A 23,292-nucleotide genomic window follows, 5' to 3' on the forward strand; every position below is an offset into this window, starting at 1 on the left:
AAAAACATCAGTTCGTATATTGAGTATCAATGTATTGGTGAACATCAATTATGGAAACAAACTGAGATCCCAATTACGAATGCAATTGAGATAAAACCATGAAAACTATATTAACTATATGTGCAAAGCCTATTCTTTCCCAGCTTCGTGCATTGTAGAGTTGCTAGCTGACAGCTAGCTGGAATTAGGAATCTCACCGGATCATTGTGCTCTTAACATCCCATTTGAGTAAACTTTATAGGACTTCAACTCTAAGGAGTTCTATTTTATTACTTGCCAACCTACACCCTCCCCCCTCACTCTTCATCACATATATAATATAATAAGAGTGGCCGGATCACTCTGACAACACTCTGACGTTGAATATTATCGATAATATTTAATAAACATGATGGAGGATACCTCGCTCATTCAACTTTGAAAAAAGACGTACGTTGTTGATATTTTTTTTTGGTAGAACAGATGTTGATATTTGGGATGGGGTGATGTGATGGCTACCGAGACCTGTATAATCCTCCGCAGTGCAAAATATCCAGCCTAGAGTAATCGAACTTAAGTTACTTATATGCCTTCAATTGTCTCAAATGTTGATATGCACAGAATAAAATAGAAAATGTTTAAAATCTTGACGATATCAGGAATATCGTGAACCTTATAACTGGTAGTAAGAATCAATAACTTGATTCTAATGGTGAATCCACAAAAGCATGTATGCATGCATATGTTCCTGGTTTCATGGTTTCACCTGATGCGCGTGGCCCACGACCAATTCTTTGGCCGGTTATTAACAGATTATTGCTTTCACACCATCACTAGCTAGACTTACAAAAATTGAAATGAAAAGAAAAAAAAAAGGGGGAAGACAAATTGAAATGGAATTTTGATGGTAGTGTTTTTGATAGAGATGAGCCGGACGGAGTAAGTTTTGTTATCAGAAATTTGAGTGTTGTGATGGTGGTAACAAGTGCAGAGTTAGACTGTTTGATGTTGAAGCTACGTACTGCATGCGTAAGCTTACCTTTTATAATTAATATTTTGAAAGCTTTTCATGTTATATTGGTGGAAGATAATTTCTGATAATTATAAAGTGGTTGATGGACTCAACTTCTTCAAAATTACATGATCATATGATGTAAAATTATTTAAAAATAGATATATTTTTTCAATTTTTTAAAGATAAATATATTTTTTAAAAAGTTAATAATATTACAGATCGGATGACTTCATATGTTGTTGTAGGTATGGATTCTATATTGTGAGCAGCTATATCTAATTTTTTTTATTAATTATTAGATATTTTATTTTTTGATTTTTATAGTTATATTTATAATAGTTTAGTGAATTCGGATTTTCTTAAAAAAAAAAAAAAAAAAAAAAAAACTTAAAATGGCGCGATGCAGAGAACACATGAACAGTCCACAGAAAATAGAGTTGAAATCAACTCCCATTCAGCCTCCATTTAACCATCTGGCCGTACGTAAACAAAATAATTAACTTTGACCCTCCGAGAACAAGGAACAGGCGGACGTAGTTGGATCCAACGGCCTTTTATTTGGTAAAAGATCGAAGGACTTAATAAGAGCAGATACGCTGGGCTTCTTAATTATCCGTAGATGCCGTCCATCACAGGATGGACGGCCATCACACAAGGTACGAGCGTGCATCGCACGCCCCATGCTCGTCCGCGGCCGTCCATCCTGCGGGGATCCGTGCTCCTTGAACAATACACTGATGACCCACTGCTTGCAGCCTACTTAAGCAACAAGGGCAGGGAAGCCCCTTCTCAAACCTCACGGCCAATCCCATAACCCAAAACCATGCCAGGCGACCCCAAAGCCATGATGGTGAGAGTGGAGAGCTCACGGCTCGTCAAGCCCTCCGACCAAGGGCACCCTCCCCCCACCACTCTCCGCGTCCCCTTAAGCATCTTCGACAAGGTCACTTACGACACCCACATTGCCGTCATCTACGCCTTCCGGCCGCCGATCCCTTCTAACTCTATGGTGGAGAAGGGCCTCTCCAGGGTGCTCTCCGAATACCGGGAGTGGGCCGGAAGGCTTGGCAAAGACCCTGAAGGTAACCCCTTTATCCTCCTCAACGATGAAGGCGTGCGCTTCATCGAGGCGTCGGCGGACACCACCCTCGACAAGGCCATGCCCTTCAAACCCTCAGCGGCATTACTAAGCTTTCACCCCAGCCTCCACGGCGTGGCAGAGCTGGTCCAGGTCCAGCTGACACGGTTCACCTGTGGCTCCCTGATGGTAGGTTTCACGGCGCACCACCTAGTCGCCGACGGCCATGCCACCAGCAACTTCTTGGTTGCATGGGGCCTCGCGTCGCGCGGTCTCGCCATCGATCCGCTCCCGTTGCACGACCGTGCGTCCTTCTTCGTCCCTCGCAGCCCTCCGAGGCTCGAGTTCAAGCACAGGGGAGTGGAGTTCATGACCAGGAACAAGTTCGACAAAGGTAAGGATAATCCCTTGAAGGATGACATAGTTGTTCACAGGGTGCATTTCACTAAGGAGTTCCTACATAAGCTCAAGGCCCAGGCTTCACTGGGGTCTAAATCCAACAGGCCCTACACCACGTTTGAGAGCTTGGTGGCTCACCTTTGGAGGCTGGTGACGAGGGCCCGAGGGCTAGATGGTTGCGAGACCACCCACGTAAGGATATCAGTGAACGGGCGCACGAGGTTGAGCCCTCGAGTGCCCAATGAGTACTTCGGCAACTTGGTTCTGTGGGCGTTTCCTCGGGCGAAGGTGGCGGAGCTGATCGGCAAACCATTGCAGTTCGCGGCGGAGCTGATCCACGACGAGGTGGCGAAGGTGAACGACGGATATTTTCGATCGTTTATAGACTTTGCGAGCTCCGGCGTGGTGGAGTCGGAGAATCTAGTGCCGACGGCGGACATGGGGAAGTCGGTGCTGTGTCCAAACCTGGAGGTGGATAGCTGGCTGAGGTTCCCGTTCTATGATCTGGATTTTGGTGGGGGGGCCCCGCCGTACTACTTCATGCCTAGTTACTTTCCCGTGGAGGGCATGCTGTTCATCTTGCCATCGTCGATGGGAGATGGCAGCATCGATGCCTTCGTGCCTTTGTTTTGTCACAGTGTGGACGCTTTCAAACAAGATTGCTACTCCTTGGTCTAGAAGCGTATCTCATGTTGACCATTGGAGTCTTGTATCAATAATTGCTTGTCTTATAAACAATTAAAAAGTTCTTTCTTCTTTGTGGACGCATTCACTTGCCCATGGAGGGTTGCCAACCTACCATGCTCCATGCATTTGAGATTTTGAGGCCTTCTCCTTTTCAAGAAACACACGAGGCTGCAAATTTATCGTCAAGGTTTAATTTTAAATCTATCTTGATAGATGGCCGAGACCATAATGCATGTGTTTATCTTGATCCATATAGTTAATGGGAAAATTCAAAAGGAACTAAGATTTTCCAAAATTTTAGTAGAATTCAGTGAACAAGATATCGATATCAGATATCTCCACCAATATAATAAATATAAATTAAAAATTATATTTAAATATTAATTTCAGAATTTATTAGTTAAAGATATGTTTAAGCAGGTAAAGAGTGATTAAAAAATAATATCATCTGACATCTTATAGTTCATTTGTTTATCTCAACCGAGATAATTAGGTTAAGAATTTCATGTAGTTAAGAATTTAGTAAGAGAAGTTGGTGGTTGTTGCAATGGTTAGGAGTACCACCATCTACATTCAAGACCAACCACAAAGACGGGAGGCGTTATCAGACTAATTTGTCCTTCTGCTAAAGAAGGAAACCTAAATGTCGACCCAAATTTCAATAGGATTTGCGCTTCCAGATTCACGTGCGTGACAAGTTGTTCTTGCAGATTTATTCAAATGGTAAACATGTAGTAGAAAAGGTGCTTCTTGCCAATAAGTCATGATGAATATTCATTTATTGTATGACCACCACTGTCTAATTAGGACCCTGTTGGCAAGCTTCCTATTTTGTTATATTTTCTATAGCGCCCATCTCAAAGAGAAAACTATAAAATCAAATTAGGATAGGATTCCCCCTACAAATATAGAACATCAATTTCGTGACTTAAAAAAGAAGAAGAAGAAGAAGATCAAATGGTACAGAATATTGGATCAGATGTCACACCTAGCAAAATAGTTATTCAATACCCCAATATACACCTCCAGATAAATCGATAATTTCAAAAATATGATTTTCACAAGCACATACTATATGACTAGATAATATATATACATCTAGCAAAATAGTTATCCAGTATATTTCAATACATCTCTTTCGATAAATAGATACATAGTTTTCAGAATATGGTGTTCACCAATATATACTAAATGATCAGGTGATACACATCTAGTAAAATAGTCCTTCAATATTTCAATACATATATCCAAGTAAATTGATGTATACAATTTTTAGAACATGATATTTACTAGTATACAATACATGACTAGATGATTTATATTTATCGACTTTCCGATAGATATTTTAAACTTCTTTTATATATATCCAATAATATTTAGTATATATTTTCAGATAAATTGATACATAATTTCTAAAATATAATATTTATCAATACACAGCAAATATTCAAATAGTACACACATAGCAAATAGTTATCCAGTATTCCGATACACATATCAAGACAAATCAATACATAATTTTCAGAATATGTTATTCACTAATATGTATTATATAGCCATACGATACACACCTAATAAAACCATCATCCAATATCCTAATATATATTTTTAAGTATACCGATACGCAATTTTTAAAATAATAATATTCAAAAATATATAATATATATTGTCAAGTGATATAGATTCATTAAATATTCAATACATACTATAAGCTTATTTGATTGTGGAAAATAGAGAGATTTAGAGAAAAAGAAAAGGAATCGAAAGGAAGAAAAAAAGCCTCGTGTGGAGAAAAGATGGCTTGACAAGAAAGTGGACAAATGGAGTGAAGCTTGGCGAAGAAGAAGAGAGGATATGGGTGGATGGCCTCTCCACATGCACACTTATTTTTTTTTTGTTTATTTTTTTAAAATTATGGCATTGATGGATTCCGTTAATGGTTGAAGTTCCGTTCCAGTTTAGTTTTAGATTTTCTCTTAAAGATAGACGCTAGAGGAGATGTGGCAAAATAAGAAAGCCCCTCATATGATATTCTTTGCTGCGCACGTCAAGGAATTTTTGTTTATTGAATAATATAGCATGTTGTTTAAGACCCACTCAATTTTAATCATCACCTAACATACGGACTACTATGATTGGGGGATTGAGATTATGATTAACTTACCTTAGTCCTCGAAAGTCCAATGGGATTCGAGTCACTTTTCTCCTCATCACATCAGCTAGTCTAATTATGAGATCTTATTAAATTTGATGCTATGTGTTCATTGAATTAGAGTGAAATTTTATATTACAATTTGTTGATTAAAATCAACACTTCCGGCTGGTTGGTGATACCTATCATATCTAGCATTAATATTGGTTAGGTCGGTAGCAGAAAGAGTAGCGCTACGATAAAAATGATTAGGATGACCTAAAGAACTCTGGAACCAGTAATGCTAGATCGGTTGGCGACATTCTGGTTGACTGGCCCGGTTTTCGTCTTTAACCCGTGACGTGCGACGACATACCTTTCCGTTTCTCCAGTTCTTTTTTGGTTCGTTAATTTTTGACCCGGGAGACGGATCACGGCTTCGCCCGATTCGCGGCATCAGCGACAGACAAGGACTTGACGCCAAACCAGATGACCCCGCCCTCTCACCTGTCACACGGTCGGAGATAATCTTTTACTCTGACAATTTCCCGCATTGACGGTCGGAGGTAATTTCTAGTTCTCCCGGTGAGATGAGAATTTCTTTTCGAGAAAAACGTGGGACTACCAATTTGCCGCCAAAATTTTAAATCTCATTATATTACTTCTCTGGCCGGATGGTCAAGGTCACGTTGGAACCAAGATACCAGTTTATCTCAACCAACCTGGATGTCGATACCTCGGTCAATAATCAATATAATAAACCTAAAATAAAATTTAATATTAATATTAATATTTGTTGATTGAACTAATATTTTAAAGAGATTCAAAAATTTGTAGAAAGATATCGCCACACCAGTCGATATCTTATATTTTATTAGTTTATCCTGATTTGAATCTCTACCTGTATACCGCTGGATGATGCTCGATATTGATACAAATTGAGATCTCGATGAAGATGAAAATATTATTTTCCATGCACATTATATTTGAGAGGATACCAACTACTTCATCCTTCTAGGGAAAAATTAAAACAAAAATAATAATTAAACCAAATTTTATTGGCATTTGCTCTTGCACATTGTCATGCACGATTAATTGGATATAGAGATTTATGCAAATGGTAAATATATAGTCCAGACGCTTTCCAACTCGAGAGTAATCTATCGAGTCATAACAATCCATGTACGACCACTGTTATCAATCGAATGGCCCTTGTGTAATGAGATGGCGTGTTGTTTAGGAACTATTCAATCATGGTCGTTGCATAACTCACGCTCGACTCTCCCGCCATGAGCTGTAACCCTGAAGCCCAATTGGTAACACTAGCAATCAAGGATAGAGATTAGCCACTAGCAACCCGGATTTGAATGAATACTTGGCCAATGGAGGTCATGCCGGACGATCGCATGTAAATTGAGGGGGAGCAGCACATCCGTGCACAAGCACGGGGTAGTTGATGTTCTGAAGGAAAAACCCCAAACCAACCTGTCATCTATCAGTTTGGCAGTTTTCCAACTGTTTGCAAAAAGCTATGCGTGACGACAAGTTGGGAAAGCGTTGAGAAAATTAGGACTAAATAAGGCAAGGTTAGGTTGAGGCCGTGACAGGAGAACCTAGTCAGATATGGAACCCGCACCTATATGAATAGGAAAGAACAGAATGGTCAGGAATACTTTAGAAAAATTCTCAAACTAAAAAAAAAAAAAAAAGGGGGAGAGAGAAGTTAATTTGGTAGAAAATGCCTGGTTGTGATATTTAGTTATCTTAATCCTTGAAATTCAATCCCAAAGGGATTTGGGTCGCTCCTCTCCTTAGCACACAAGCTGATTAGGTTAGTGAGATGAAGACTGTTGAACCACCTCGATCTAACCATTTTTTTGTGGGTCGCGCCGCTGAAAAGCAAGCAAGTTCCCTCTATTTTTGTGTTTGTTTTAATTGAATTAGAGTGAAACTTTTTATTATCATTGTTGATTTAAATCAAGCTTTGGTTGGTTGGTGACACATTAGGTTGGGTTAGGTTTGGTTTGGTCACACTCAGCGACATGAATGATCGCCATCAAAAGATAGATTGCGATCAAATAAGACATCCCTTGAATTACTTGATATATGCTCGTTGATTATCTTGTTCATCTTATTTGATGGCCATCTATCTTTTGATGGCAATCTTTCAAAACTATGCAGCATTCAGCAACATGCAGGCCGTATCACAAAGGATCTTGATTGGGTGATAAAAAGATCATGAAGACAAAGAGGCACCAAGAACAGATACTGCTAGAATGGGTTGGTGAGATCCCTGGTGGAGTGAGTCAGTGGTTTAGTTTCTTATCCATTTTTTTTTGGGGTTAGCCAATCTTTTCTCCTGGATGATGAATAAGTTATTTCACCACCGAATACGCTGAGAGCGAGGGACAACGACTCGACGCCTAACCTTGCACCTTGACACCGCCCTCTCATGCGTCACAGAGGTTTCAAAGGTCTCCGCCAATGTTTCCGCTACAACAGCTATAGTATGGATGGTGATGAATGGCAAACGTAACGTTTAATGCAAGTAGTGCAGCAGAGACACCAAATGCTGTTGGACCACACGAAATGGTTTGAGGTCAGCGGCCCTTTGACCTTCAATCAAATCAAGGCCGTATGAATTCATGGTATAGTCCAAGTGTTCATTGCTTGCCTGTTGCATGAGTCACCGTGCACACAAATCATACGCTTGAGATGCATGGGACGAAAAGTCGCTAGAATTGACCCGGCCAAAGATTCTCCAATGCTTAAGTTTGAGATAGGGCTACGAGGAGCAACAGAGGAGAAAGAGAACCTGAAAAAGAAATGTATAGTAGAGTATTATATCTATATTGCGTACCTGAGCTTTCTTAGGAGTGTGTACAATTTGAATCGGATCGGTTTAAGATCGATTTTCAAATTGAACTAGCTGGAATTATTTTCCGAAAACCGAAATCAAAAGCAACCATATGAAAAATCAATTCAAACTAATTCAAAAAATTCAGTCCAATTTGATTCAGTTTGTCAAATTATGAGTTATTTCACTTCTGTCAAATAAAAAATTTATGAAATATACTAAATAAGCTGCTATTTATTTTAAATTCTAAATAAGCTTATAGAATGAACTAAATAAGATAGGATTCATCGAAGAAAATAAGTCATCTTATAGTCTATCATCTATCTATCTATAAATCGATTCGATTTAAATTAGATTATTTTTAAAATTTAAATTGAAATCAAATTGATTTTTTTTTTAATTTTTAAAATTTAAATCATATCGAATCTGAAAAAATCAACTCAAATTGATCCTAAATTATGGGTTCGGATTGATTTTACAGTTTGACAGATTTGGTTACATACCCCTAACGAAGAGTCTTTGTTTTATTGGAGTTAGGTCGTGGAGTCCAGAATTAAGTGGGGAGCTAAATCTGTGGCTTTTGGATCAGCTCAGAAATTAGAGTCTAACTAAAACCGATTTTTCACGATAGCATACGTCAGCTCAGGTTTGATGGATCAAACGTCAGTTTTCAAGCATCCATCCACTGGACTCTGTTGGTCCCAATAGGTTCCAACCCTTCCGCTATTTAAGAATACTGGCTTTTTTTGGAAAGGAAGGGTACACGCGTCCGGATATTACATGGAACATATCTTTTAAGGATTCAAAGGTCTCTTTCCCTTTATCAAATGAGGGATCTGATTCCCATCTTTACCTTATCTCCTTGCTGCCGTAGGATTCAATTGTGGCACACGACACGTACAATGTATAAGAAATAGAGCTACTCATAAGATGACCTTTCAAAGAGAATTAAATAGAGCTTTGTGCATTAGCCATGTCTTATTTATAAGATTACCTTTCGAAGAGAATTAACTGGAGTTCTCCCCCAAAAGAGAGAATTAATTGGAGTATCATACTACACTAGTACACGAACTAAATGACCTATTCCTCACCACGAAACTCTTCCTGATGAAGTGTCTCTATAATATACTGTAGTACTTCGGCAACTTCCTTCATGCAAGGCCTTTCCTCCTTCTTCTCCCTCAGACAAGCAATAGAAAGCTCCAAAAATAGCTCGGTAGTCTTCAGAACCCCAACTTTAGCATCAGCACCGAACAATCTCTTGTCGATCACCTCCATCGCTGCACCATCCTTAGCCCGTTGCTTCACGTACTCCGCTAGGTTCACATCATCAGTCTCCCTTGAGAAGTCGATGACCTTCTTTGATGTGAGCAGCTCCAGCAACACAACTCCGAAGCTATACACGTCGCTCTTGTCAGTGAGTTGGTAGTTCCGATAGTACTCAGGGTCCAGGTATCCTAACGTCCCTTGTGCACACGTTGAGACATGGCTTAGTCCAGGCTGGGCCAGTCTTGAGAGGCCAAAGTCAGAGACCTTGGCATTGAGCTCTTGGTCCAGTAGAATGTTGGTAGACTTGACATCCCTGTGGTATATTGGAACGTGAGCTGAGGAATGCAAGTAAGCCAATGCCTCGGCTGTTTGGAGAGCTATCTTTAGCCTTGTCTTCCAGTCTAAGATGGCCTCATCTCTCATATGCAAGTGTTTATAAAGAGTGCCATTGGGTATGTACTCATATATCATCAGAGGTTGTTGGGATTCAACACAACACCCCAAGAGTCTCACAAGGTTCTTATGGTTGACAAGAGACAGTATACCTACCTCGTTAAGCACTTGCTGAGTGCTTTTAAGGTTGCCAACCTTGGCAGACTTGACTGCCACCGGGGTTCCGTCTTCTAGCACTCCCTTGTAAACCTCTCCAAACCCTCCACTCCCTAAGATCGTCTCCTTCGAAAATCCCTTAGTTGCCTTCCTCACCTCCTTCCACCCAAACATCCTAGCTGATCTCCCGCTAGCCTTGATCATGTTCTCTCTTTCTTTAACTATCTTTGATCGGTTTGAGAGTTTACCATATCTGGTTATCATGATGACAACGATTACTGTCAGAAAAAAAAAAAAGCCTAACACTCCCATCACTACCTTGATGATAAGAACTTTGGTGAAAGAATGAGAGTGCCTCGCATTTCTTAAGCAAGTGGCAGCAGTACCATCCCAATGGTAGCCCTTGTTGCAGAGGCAACGTCGAACGCCGCCACCACCTCGAGTTGCAGAGCAAGAGGAGCTTTGAGAGCAATCATTTTGACTCCTACAAGTCGGTTCAGGAGGAGAAGCCCATTGTATCTCCAAACCTTCTTCCCATTCACTCGGTGGCCTCTCAGGATCCAGATGGAGCACACTTCTAAAAGCACGGCAGCCCGAGCTGTGGAGCCGGATCTGGTATGCTGAAGGCATTCCACCAGCAATGAAGGTGCAGCAGGGGCCAGGTCCACTTGCGCATTCGAGTTCGCTCTTCGGGTCGACTCGGCGCATGGCCTCGAGGTAGCGATGGCAAAGGCTGGTTGTGGTGCAATTAAGCGGCGAGATCAAGAGGCGTGGCGAGCAATTGAAGAAAAAGATGGTGTTGGATGAGGTGACATTGAAAGGGAGAGATTGGTTGAGCCATAGACCTTCGCTCTTCGGCATGTCCTGGGTTATGCAAGTCCCCGGCAATAGGGGCGATGGCTGCAGCACCATGCGTTGAGCCAAGGGTTGGATTCTGAGGACAAGATAAGTGCTCCCATTGAGAGCATTGAAGTGTAGTTTATGTTTGTAGGGATCACAGAGAAGAGAATAGTTGGGGTCTCCACAACTGGGGTTGGTACTCAGTGGGTAGGGGACTTCCATGGTGCCACATCTCGGACAGGTCCTTTGGGATGATGAGAGAAGACTCAATAATAGGAATGTCAAGAGAAAGGGAGATAGAATGGAGGTTGGCTTTAGGCCTCTTGACATCATCGCTGCAAGGAAGAGGGCAGTCTGATGCAGTGAAGAAGGGGTGGTGGTAATAAAAGATAAGGTGAAGGAGAATAAAGTAGAAGAGGTTAAAATGAGAAAAGGACCAGAGAATCAACATTGTCCTTTGGAGCTTCGCGAGGGCCAATTCGGTTCTTCGTATTTATATCATGTCCACGGATTTGGAATCCTGGTGCTCTATGTCCTGCTGGAGACTGCCCATCAAAACTTAGCTGTAGATATTCATGGATTAGCCTAAACTAATAAAAATGGAGAAAAATTGTTAAATCTTGAGAAAAAATTTGATAATTTTTGGTCATTTTTCCATAGGATATTCAAAGAAGATCTTCATCTCTGATGCATCTCTCCATTAACAAAATTTGTCTATGGCAGTGCATGCATGCATGCACAGAAGTGTAGATTTTCTACTACATGTCCAGGATCTCCTCTATATATTAACAAGAATCTTGGATGCAGACTTTTGTTTCAACAAATTTGTTATTAGCAACAATCCAGTAACCTTCAATTAACTCTAGGCAAATATTTATTGGAAAAATCTTTTTTTCTTATGGAGTAATGCCCAACTCAGGCCTCACCTCAAAGGCATGGATATGGAATGGACACCGTGATTGGGGTCCACGAACATTCAATGCAATGCTACAACGACGCTTTGACCGGCTCACCTAGTGCTTTAACAGGAGGTTCGTGTTAGTATTTTTGCGTAGCTTTATCATGCAATATAAGAAGTTCTGGGCTTATCTTTTTGGCCCCGGATCCTATTGGTGCACCGTACCATATGGCATACACTATATATCGTCCATTCTGCGATGGATGACTGTGCACGATAACAGACTGTTTAACATATATCATATATGATCATATGCACAGCTATCGTATGATGAATGGTGCGTATCATATATTGCACCTTATTGTGCATCATGTGCACAGCAGAGAATCTATGCTTTAATTTTTTTTTTTTTGATTTTTTTTTTTTTTGTTGAAGAGTTCTGGGCTTATTTGAGAGGGCAAAGATTGCATGGATGTGCAATGACGTACGTGTTAGTGGTGCTTTCGGTCTTCCGTCTTTTGTATTTTTAGGACGTGGAACTCCATATTGATGGGAATCTTGTAGTGGGGCTTTTCCAATCCCGCTGCAACAGTGCTGTGTTGCCGCCTTTTGTATTTTTAGGAAGTAATAATGGGGAATCTTGCTTTAGACAGCTACATTTGGAGAAAGAGAACCAGTACGCCCCTTAACCTTCACATTTTGGTGTTGAATCGAGTTGTTTTCGATCCTTGCGTATTCGATGTTCCTCTTTCTTTCATTGACTAGCTCTTGAAATGAAATGTGATGAAGCATGTCTCCTCTTGCCTCTAGAAAGGCTAAAAGCAGAAGCCGAATGTTCCTTTCAACGATTTAAGCCAAATGAAGCACTATTTGCAATTTTCATGTGGTTGGTTCCAACCGTACTGTAGATTAACGACCGGATATTTGGTTTAAATCTTTCCTAGTAGTTCTTTTTTTAACGTATAAGTAATGACTGTATAAATACACCAGCTGTCACGCCCCGAACCCAACACCCGGGTCGGATACGTGATGGCCGCACACTCCTTAGAGCAAGCCCTAAAGAATATGCAAGGCCAAATTAAATCACTACAACCTTAACATCCATAACAATTAATTTCAATAATAATTCATAAAATCTTGCATAATTACAATTAACATTCCTTCAATCCTCTGATCAGGTATCAACGGTACTCTATCTATGCATCCGCTCACTCACAAATCCATACCATAGCCAACCATGGACATCTTGTAACTCTGAGAAGAAAAAGAAAATGAAGAGGTGTGAGCTTTACAGCCCAGTAAGAATTTCCATATCACACCAATATAATAATATAATCTGAAAATAAAAATAAATAATAACACATAAAAGTCGATGTTCACTGTCCAAAATACTGCAAATATTTATAGATTATCTGTTTTATCAAAAGAGATGCATCATCATATGTTAAATAAGTGAAACAATTTTATTCAACGATTGTTTCATGTCTTATCTTTCTATTTTCTTCTATTATCACATCATCTTTAATCCTTTCTTTTTGGCTTTAGCTTAAGCTTTGGCTTTGGCTTTGGACTACCAGGATCATGCGACGATCTTTTATTCGGATCGATTTCTGTGATCTTCCTCGGATCGAAATATTCATGATCTTTCTCGGATCAAAGTGGCCATGATCTTTCTCGGATCAAATTTTTCATGATCTTTCTCGGATCATATTCTTCCACACATAAGTCTGTGGGGGCTGTCCCAGGCATAAGCTCCTGGCAAGCTATTCCACATGACAAGGCCAGTCCAAACCATATTTTTCTTTCTCTTTATATTTTCATGAAACTATAATATTTGACTTCATTAATCAATTCAAATTTTGCAGTGTAATATTTCATACCCATATAATCATGCCATCAATCGCTGATACATATGTATTGATATAACATACTCATGCTCAAAATCACATAAATAAATAACAGTGTCTCAGATATAACAAATTCATCGATCTCAAATCCAACGATGCAAAACCAATGATGCAAGACCAACAGTAAAATAGCACATATATAATAGTGATCATGTACAGGGATTCTTACCTTTACTGGTGACTGATCCAAGCACAGAAATCCATGTTCTTCTTTGATTTATGAATTCTTTAACAAAATATTCCACTGGATATCATTTGCAGACAATCATCTCTTCATAACCCTGATCAAATATAAAGATCATATATGGAGAAATTACCGATAATTGATCCTAATACACAAATCGAGGATCTCTCTTAGGATTAATCAAAATTAGGATTTATCTAAGTATCTGGATCCTCCACTGATCCATAAGACTTCTAGAGAGAGAAAATCTATGAAGAGAGAGAAAATTCTAGAGAGAGAAAGTGGAGAGAGAATCTTCGTATCCTTTCGATGAGGCAATCATGGTCGAGATCATCAGAGGTCCTATCATGGTGACTCAATATGAATCAAGTGTTACAAATTTCGAATAGGATCGGACTAGGATCAGATCTACCGCACGAATTTTGGAGCAATTTCAAATCATCATATTTTTAATTCAAATATATCCTAGGGTCTGTGATGCAATCAGAGAGAGAGTAAAAAGATTATAGAGAGATAAAATCCACAAAAAGAGAGAAAGATCTAGAGAGAGAAAATAGAGAGAGAATCTAAAGAGAGAAACTGGAAAGAGAAGGTAGAGAGAGAGAAAAGAGAGAGAAAGAAGAGAAAAAGGAGAGAGAGAAAAATTCTCTCCTTCTTCTTCTTTTTATTTTATTTTATTTTATTTTTATTTTTCTCTTTCTCTTTTTCCCCTTTTTTTTTTCTTTTTCTTTTTTCCTTTTTCTTTTCTTTTTCTTCTTCTTCTTCCTTCTTCCTTCTTCTTTTCTTCTCTTTTCCCGTGGGTTCCTTTGGGCCAAAACAGGGGACCGCGAGGTCCCCTTGTTGGTTGGCCGGGCTCCGACGAGGGGGGCGACATCCACTCGACGGCGACAAAGCAAGACCGGTCGGCGGCGAGATTTGGCCAGCGAGCCGAAGGATTTTCGAAAAAAACAGAGGACCGTCCCTATTTTTTTTTATTTTTCGGTCGTTGGCCGGTCACCGACGGCCAAAACTTTCAGGGAAGGAAGAGTGAGAGACGAGGGTCCGATCTCGGGGATGGAACGCCGCAACCGGCGGTGCCGGTGGCCGGAAAAGAGAGGGAAGAGTCCTGCCGAAACAGAGCAAAAACAGGGGTCATCTTATTCTTGGATTTTCCGGCGATCCTGACGGCCGACGAGGAGTTTAAAAATATGGGAAGAAAGAGAAGAGGGAGAGGAAGAAAGATTGAACCCTTACCTGAACTCCGGGGGCTTCTTTGACCTTCAATTTCCGACGAACACGAGAAGAGGCTGCCGCGGCTTCTTCGGAGAAAAGAAGAAAAATCGGGCTCGAAGATCACCGGTGGAGGGTCTTGAGAGAGGGAGAGGCTTATTTATAGGGGATACTAGAGTTCTAAAAGGCCTAGAGTTCTTCTCCGATCGGGATTCATCGGAGAAGAAGACTCCTTTCGGGAGTCCTCCTTCCGTCCCTTTTTTTTTTTTTTTTTTATCTGGGTTATTACACCAGCTTTCACTAACACCTGCAAGGAGATAGCGCCATGGAAGTTGCACCACGCACTACAAGAAATTTGATTTTTTGCGACAAAATTTTTTCGTCGCTAAAAATCTTATTTTCGTCGCTAATAGTATTTGCGACGAAATATATCGTCGCTAAAAATTTGTAGAGAAAGCCTCGTAGCAAAAGACCTTAGCGACGAAAATATTTTATTTCGTCGCAAAAAATAGTAAACCCAGACGACGAAGTTATGTACTGTATTAGCGACGAAAATATTTTGTCGCAAGAGCTTAAATTTTCGTCGCTAAAATTGCAACGAAAAAAAATTTCATCGCTAAATATTTTGATTAAAAAAATTTTTTTCTTATTTTTTGCGACGAAAATTAATTTCGTCGCAAAACTTAGCGACGGATTTCGTCGCAAAATAATTTGTCGCAAAAAGTTCGTCGCAAAAATTGCGACGAAAAAAAAAATTCGTCGCTATAATTGCGACGAAAAAAAATTTCGTCGCTATAATAGCAACGAAATAAAATTTTCGTCGCTAAAAGGGCGACGAAAATATATGGCGACGAAATAATAATTTCGTCGCTATAATTGCAATGAAATAAAAATTTCATCGCAAAAAGTTTAAATTTTTAGCGACGAAACTTTTTTCGTCGCTAAAATAGCAACGAAATAATTTCGTCGCAAAAATTGCGACGAAAAAAAAAATTTCGTCGCTATAATGGCGACGAAATAATAATTTCGTCACTATAAGGATGACGAAATAAAAATATTCGTCGGCATAATTACGACGAAATAAAAATTTCATCGTAAAAGTTATAATTTTTAGCGACGAAACTAAGACTTTCGTCGCAAAAATAGCAACGAAATAAAAAATTTCGTCGCTATGAATAATAAATATTTTATTTTTTGGGTTCACAAATTTTTTTGCGACGAAATTAATATTTCGTCACTAAAATAAATTTTGGATAAAAAATAAAATTTTTATTAATTTTTCAAAAAAACCTGCTCAAATACAAATTATCTGATCAACCATATTTTAAATAAACAGTATGTTAACACAATAAAAATATTCTAAGTCAAAAGACCAATTTCAAATAACAAAAAGTTTCATAACCATCTTTGTCATATACAAAAATATAAGTCCATACACCATTTTAAATTTAAAATAAGTACAAACTAAGTATGATCTGACTCATTGGCCTCGTTCCCTCCTCCAGGCGTCGATCCCTGACCCGATACGTGTCGCGATGGTGGTGCAGACCCGATTCATCCAGTAACTAATCTGATCTTGCATCATGCTCATGGATGTCCTAACTGCCTCTGGCACCGATGCATCATCAGACCGGCCGGATGACGAACTGCGTGATTTTTTGGACCGCATGCTATGACCAGATCTTAGCTGCCGCCCGAGGACGGTATCCAAAATCGTATCATCTGTCATCAAACAAGCCTGCATAACAAATTTAGTTATTGTCAAGAACAACTCTACATTTCAAACAATAAATAGAACACTAAGAATTAAAATTTAAAAATTACAAAAACCGAATATGCGGCCGAATGGAGAAGACCTCAACCAAGATTATCTGATATACTTTATTAACATAAAGCAAATATGATGTAATAGGAAATTACCTCAATTATGAAATCACAGGTTAAATTATCATTAGAAAAAGACTACAAGTGTAGCAAGACCGGTCCAAACTGCTCAGTTTAGGGGGGTACTGTACCAAATCAATACAGATTCAGCACGGAAACTGGTCCAAACCGAGCAAAATCGCTAAGTTCTGCTTAGCACCAACCCATACCATCCAGTTTGGAGTAGTATCCTGATACAAAAGTGAGAATACATACCTTATCATACTGACCGTACTCTATCGAACCAGTAACATACCAGTACGGTACCTGGTACCGAGATTGCGAAGCTTGAAACACTACTTTGGTCATATTGTGTAGCTATGGAAGTAGATAGTACCTTTTGCATATAGATGCACACCAATATAAATATACGATGTACATACAAAATACATACATATACATTAGAATTCCTAAATAAATTTCTTCAATAAAAATCATCGCTCAAGGCTCTGAATTCAATGGCAGGGTTTGAGAACTTATAGTGACATGCATCAATCAAATAAAAAACATATGTTATATATATCCAGTATCACAAATCACATGAATGGGAAGGTCAATTGCCATTTTCCAACAAGTGCCCCAAAAAGCTAAATAAATGATTTCTTTGTAATAGAATATTTGTGCAAAATAATGTGCTCCACCATTAATATGAAAAGGAATTTTTTTACTTTTTTATTAGATACAAAAAGCAGCTACTGCTAATTGATACAAATTTATTGCACTATTTCTATTTTCGCAAGTTGAAACTCAAATGATCTAACAAGAACAACATGTTTCAAGTTACAACATTGCCTAAAAATCATTCTGACTGGCAAAACTTCTCAAATATGCTACACATTAGCAATAAGAGCATACCTTCCTCAATTTTGGAAAGAAAATTCGAAACTGCATCTTCTCCTGGTCCAAACATTCTGACATTTTCAGGTGTTCTGCATCTTTCTTCATATCAAGATGAACTGTTGTTGCTAGGTTTACATCTTTTGCCCACTCTCGTTTCAAGCGAGCAAAGTAATGCTCTTTAGCCTTTTCAAGTCTAAGCTTCCCTCCTTTCCAAGTACATCCATTATACTACACCAAAATGATTAAAAAATATCAGAGGAGATTGAATAGAAGCCTGAATGAAGGACACGTGGTATATTCAGCACTTTCGAAAGCCATTAAGGCATTCAAAGCATTTAAAACCAGCTAAACCAGACTCTGCTAGCATCCCTCCCACACAGGCAGCAAATAAATGAAAATAAGATGGAAAGAGAATGGGTCTGACAACAATGAAGTCATGCTTAAAAATTCCAGACCACAATTTAACCTTTAGATTCAGAATTTTAATCAACACAACCATTCCTTCCCCCACCGGTTGATACAATTAAAAATAATAAACTCATTGATACAATTGAAATTGCTTAAAATGATTGGTTTAAACATGAACAAAAGCTAATAGCGAGAGAGATGAATACAATGACCAATTTGAGGAGGAACCGAGGAAGGAAAGAGATAAACAAACAGTTAGCAGACCTCAAACACTAAAGAATATATCAATCCTAATATCCCTGTGCATATGAACTACCAACTAAGAAAGTGTCGAAATTAAAGCCAATAATTGAAGCCAACAACAACAACAAAGAAGACAAACCTCATATGAAATATCCATTTTATTAAGTGGGAAAGAAAAGGAGGGGGAAAAAGTCTCCATTTCTATCTCATCTCTACCGTCTCCTCTCCTCTACCATGTATCGCTCGTCTTCCTCCAATAGATCTAAAAGCAAAACCTAACAAGACAGCGCAAAAATCTCCCAGTTTCACTACTAAGAACAGCATTTTTTTTTTCGTTGAAGGGGGAGGGGGATTGGAGAAAAACATGACTAACAAGATTAAAAACAAGAACAGCAGCTACAATGCCAAGGCCATTCCCCTCGCCACCGCCACCTCCACCTCCACCTCCGCCGCCGCGGCTCACCTCGTTTCTTTTCGATGATGGGCTGCCATGATATGTGTGCTTGTTGTTATGCATCCACACCTTGAAGATCCCCCTCTCGACGCCGATTTGCCGGCAGAATTCCTCGACGACCGCCTCGTCCTTCTTCTGCATCCTCCACCCCAGCCGCTCCGACATCTCCTGCATCCTCTCCTTCTGCTCTGAGCTGAATTTGGTTCTGAACCTCTTCCTCGGCATCGCCCCCACAACCGCATGCGGTGGCCCCTGAAAGCCCCCCGAAGACACCGTTATAGGGGCGGCCATGGTGTGGGTGGACCCGGGACGGTCCGGTTCGCAGCACCGGAGGCGACGAGGAGGAACAGAAGGAACTCCTCCAGGAAGGCACCAGAGGCGGCCGCGTCCTTGGCGTCGGGAAGGGCGGCGAAGGCGGAGACGAATCGGACGGTGCGCTCGGCGGCGAGGGAGCGGCGGGCGCAGTCGAAGAGAGGGGTCAGGGCTCGGGCGAAGGAAGGGAAGAAGAGGCCGGGAGGGGCGGAGGAGCGGAGGGCGGAGAGCTCTCTCAGCTTCCGGGTGTGCACGGCGTGGGAGAGCCGGCACTCGTCCAGAACCCTCGCGATCTCGCGATCGCGCGGCGGTGCCGGCCCGGCGGTGGCGTCCCGGCGGCGACGCGGCGGCGGCTGCGGCGGCCCTACGAAAACAAAAAAAAAACACAGACTGAGAAAGGGAGGGAGAGGCCAGAGAAGAGGGATTGGAGGGAGGCGGGAGAGAGGGTGGCGAGGCGGGAGGGAGATGGCCGGCAAGCTGGGAGGTGGGCTCGATCAGCGACGGGGGGCGGGCTCGAGCGGCGACGGTGGCGGGGAGGGAGGGCTCGACGGCGGTGGGGAGGGAGAGAGAGAGAGGATGGTGGCGGGGAGGGAGAGGACTTACCGGGAAGACGACCGGCGACCGGGGAACGACGACTGTCGTCGGAGATCGGGGAGGGAGAAGATTTGGATGACCGCGGCGGAGATCGGGCCGGGACGGAGATCAAGCGGTTTTTTCAATTAGGGCAGAATACCTTCGGTTTTATTTTTAAGTAAAACATATTTAGCGACGAAATAAATTCGTTGCTAAAAACAAATTTTCTGTCGCCAAAAAATTTGATTTTTTGCAACAAAAATATTTTCGTCGTAAATGATTAATTTTTGGCAACGAAAATTTATTTCGTCGCAAATGATCGGGAAATCAAGTTTCTCGCAACGAAACAAATATTTCGTCGCTAAAAATTAAATTTTTGGCGACGTAATTATTTTCGTCGCAAAAAAAAATTTAGCAACGAAAAATTTTTCCGTCGCCAAAAAAAAAATTTTTTTGCGATGAAAAAACTTTCGTCGCTAAAAATCAATTCTAGCAACGAAATTTAAATTTTCGTCGCAAAATATTCAAAAATTTTTTAATAAAATAAAATTTAGCTACGCAATAGTTTCGTCGCTAAATATAAATAAAATTGGTCGCAAAAATCTTTTTTTTTAGCAACGAAAAATCAATTTCGTCATAAAAAATATAATTTTTTGGCGACAAAATTTTTTTTGTCGCAAAAAATAAATTTTTAACTACGAAAAAAAATATTTCGTCGTCAAAAAAACTATTTTTTGCAACGAAAAAAAATTTCGTCGCTAAAAATGAACTTCTAGCAACAAAAAAAAAAATTCGTTGCAAAAGATATAACTTTTTGCAACGCAATTTTTTTCGTCGCAAATACCCAATTTTTGGGGACGAAATTTAAATTTCGTTGCAAAAACCTACTTTTTTGCGACGAAAAATATTTCGTCGCTAAAATTTCGTCGCAAAAAATCAAATTTCTTGTAGTGACGTGAGAGGACTTCATTATTGTATATACTTGATTATCCTATGCAGCTATTGAGATTCATTGTCAAGTTCAAATTTAATTAAAATTTTATTTTTAATTGATCATTAATTTTAACGACTTTAAGATTTTAACTCTATTTAATTATTTTTTTATAAAAATAATTAAAAATTATATTTTAATAAATTTTTAATTTTTGAATCAAGATAGAAATCAAACTCTCATCGTGTAATGATCTATTTAAAGCAATCATTGATGTCTCCTTAGTACATGAAAAAATCATGCGAAAAATTATGGAAGATCATAGAAAACTTGTGGATGAGGCTTTAAATTTTATTATTCTTCGAATAAATTTATTTTTTTCATTCAATATTTTTCTTTCATAATTATTTTTTTTCATAATTTTTTATAAATATTTTTTTATTTGATATTTATTTTGAATCTTGAGTCGGTTCATTTGATCTACTCTATGTAATGCGCCATTCATCGTGTTTCTTCTCTACCATTTGTCAATGTCAATAGGGTATCGCATAAGAAAAGTTCTTGGTTTTAAGTGTCAGGTAAATATAACGGAATCTTAAACAGACAGCACCAATTTATTAATTACTAAAACATGGTGTTTGCTCTGACATGAGGACCGGCACGCCTTTTAGCTAAACATCAGTGACCACTGCTAATCTACTTCATTGCACATCCTGGCCCCAGTGGGAGAGAATTTTTTATGTTTACAACCTAATCTATTATATATATATATATATATATATATAATAATTTAATATGAAAAATAAAAAAATATAATAATAATTTTTAGATCTATATCAATGATTCAAATAAACATCACGTTCAGATATTAAAAAAATTAAAAAAAATAAAAATAGATAAATCCTAAAGATATTTAGATAGTTTGAACAAGCACGTTCTCATTTGAACCGTTGATATAAATCTAAAGATTACTATTATAATTTCTCATCAACACATTAAGTCACTTTTCTTATTTGATACATTTTATATATATACACACACACATACTGAAATGGAGGCGGAGCACTAACGCAAAAGCTTTCATCCGCTACGTGTGTTTTACATAGATGTAGAGTTTTGTGTGATGCAATTAGAGATCGAGCTCGAGGGCTTGATCCCAATCGAGCCCAGGACACTGCTCCGAGAGGGAGGGCACAGCGCTGAAATGGGCACGACTGTGGATGAAAGAAGGAGGAGTATGTCTGTGGATGAAAGAAGGAAGAGTATGTCGCTAGAGGTGGCATCGGTGGCAACCGACAAGCATGATGCCTCGGCGGTTGCAGCGCTAGAGGTCCATCAGCCTCCGTCCACCATATATGGAAAAAAAAAAAAACAAACAGAAGAAGAAGAAGAGAAGAAAAGAAAAAACACTTGGGACTCTTAAATACGGCTCACCCGACCTCTCAGCCTCTGATGACCTTCCCTCCTTCGGGCGCACCGTCGATGATGACGGCCTGCCCCTCGACTGCCCAGCCCTCTGGTAAATAAATAATTTGCACAAGATGTCAGAGAAACAATACCCCGTGCAGTCTGCGATGGGATCTTCGAGGCCGGGGTACTTAAGCTCAATGGCCATTCATGGCAATTTCAAATACCAGAAACCCTAGATTGGCGAGGAGACGAGAAAGGGACCGGTGCAGAACGGAGCAAAGTGATCGTCATGTCCTTCCAGCTTGGTTTTGTTTGACCTCGGCGGAGATTTCCTTAGAGAGGAACTGCGCCAGATCGTCTGTTAACCTTCTGCGCATAAAACGTTCTATGCGGTAGAGATGCCGTATAAAGAATGATATGCAGACACTGTGCTCCATGAACCGGTCTCGCGCATAAATATATTATGCGACTTTGGATCCACAAAAAGGAAATATGCAGACCCGAGGCTCGAGGGAGCTATATGCCCATGAAATGTCTTATGCGGTTTTCTATCTGCATAAAGAAAACTATGCGGGCACCATGCATCAGTAAAGTTACAGTGGATAAAAACATTCCGTGGGACTACGTTCGCATATAGAAATATGCGGACATGTGACGCTTGGAAACTTTCTATGCATAGAAATTCTTATGCAGTTTGTTATCCGCATAGAGAATTATACATGCACATCATACATCAGAGCTCTCGGTCTTGCACGAAAAAATATTATACGACTTTAAAGCAGCACAAAAATACTTTACGGATGTGAGGCTCATGAGGACCGCCGTGAATCGTTCTCCGGCATAAGGTTTTTTTTCTTGGTATAACCTGCATAAAATTTTTATGGATTTATTTTCACATTAAAAGGTTGAAAGTGGGCTAGGTCAAGCGGGATCATTCAAACTTAGGTCTGAAAGTTTTAAAAAAACTCATATTCAAGCCCAAGCCCAACCCAAATCTGATTAGACCAGCCCATTCCAATTTTCAGCCATGTCGGCACTCTTCCATCTATAAGAAAATTTAAAAGAAAAAAATCCTCTAAACCCTAACTCTGACCCACCTAGCCATCTCCCTCCCCAGGGCTAGCATCGCCCCATTCTCCAGCCCGCCTTTGGTGCTCTCTCTCCGATCCCTTTAACTACATCTAACCATATTTTAA

At 39.8% G+C, this 23,292-nt stretch overlaps 3 protein-coding genes across 6 annotated transcripts; 1 reads left to right on the forward strand and 2 right to left on the reverse strand.

Annotated features, from left to right (window-relative positions):
* Nucleotides 1-1,767: 1,767 nt before the first annotated feature.
* LOC105053765 (agmatine coumaroyltransferase-2) lies at nucleotides 1,768-3,227 on the forward strand. The gene has a single exon (XM_010935047.4). The coding sequence runs from the start codon at nucleotides 1,818-1,820 to the stop codon at nucleotides 3,147-3,149; it is 1,332 nt and encodes a 443-aa protein (XP_010933349.1). The 5' UTR covers nucleotides 1,768-1,817; the 3' UTR covers nucleotides 3,150-3,227.
* Nucleotides 3,228-9,114: 5,887 nt separating this feature from the next.
* Nucleotides 9,115-11,266, reverse strand: LOC105055290 (wall-associated receptor kinase-like 20). The gene has a single exon (XM_010937075.3). It carries the CDS (start codon nucleotides 11,135-11,137, stop codon nucleotides 9,227-9,229), a length of 1,911 nt encoding a protein of 636 aa, XP_010935377.3. The 5' UTR covers nucleotides 11,138-11,266; the 3' UTR covers nucleotides 9,115-9,226.
* Nucleotides 11,267-16,378: 5,112 nt separating this feature from the next.
* Nucleotides 16,379-19,912, reverse strand: LOC140855704 (uncharacterized). Of its 4 annotated transcripts, none has more exons than XM_073252145.1 (4): nucleotides 19,786-19,912; nucleotides 18,880-19,546; nucleotides 17,781-17,993; nucleotides 16,379-16,740 (listed from the first exon to the last, which is right to left on the reverse strand). In XM_073252145.1, exons 2-4 carry the CDS (start codon nucleotides 19,159-19,161, stop codon nucleotides 16,483-16,485), a joined length of 753 nt encoding a protein of 250 aa, XP_073108246.1. In that variant the 5' UTR covers nucleotides 19,162-19,546; nucleotides 19,786-19,912; the 3' UTR covers nucleotides 16,379-16,482. The 4 variants fall into 4 exon arrangements, with proteins under 4 accessions (XP_073108246.1, XP_073108245.1, XP_073108247.1 ...); XM_073252144.1 differs by having other exon boundaries at nucleotides 18,790-19,546; XM_073252146.1 differs by lacking the exon at nucleotides 16,379-16,740 and adding an exon at nucleotides 16,774-17,262 and having other exon boundaries at nucleotides 18,790-19,546.
* Between the last annotated feature and the right edge of the window lie 3,380 nt (nucleotides 19,913-23,292).

This window comes from Elaeis guineensis, chromosome 2 (assembly GCF_000442705.2).
Source record: "Elaeis guineensis isolate ETL-2024a chromosome 2, EG11, whole genome shotgun sequence".
Lineage (NCBI taxonomy): Eukaryota > Viridiplantae > Streptophyta > Magnoliopsida > Arecales > Arecaceae > Elaeis > Elaeis guineensis.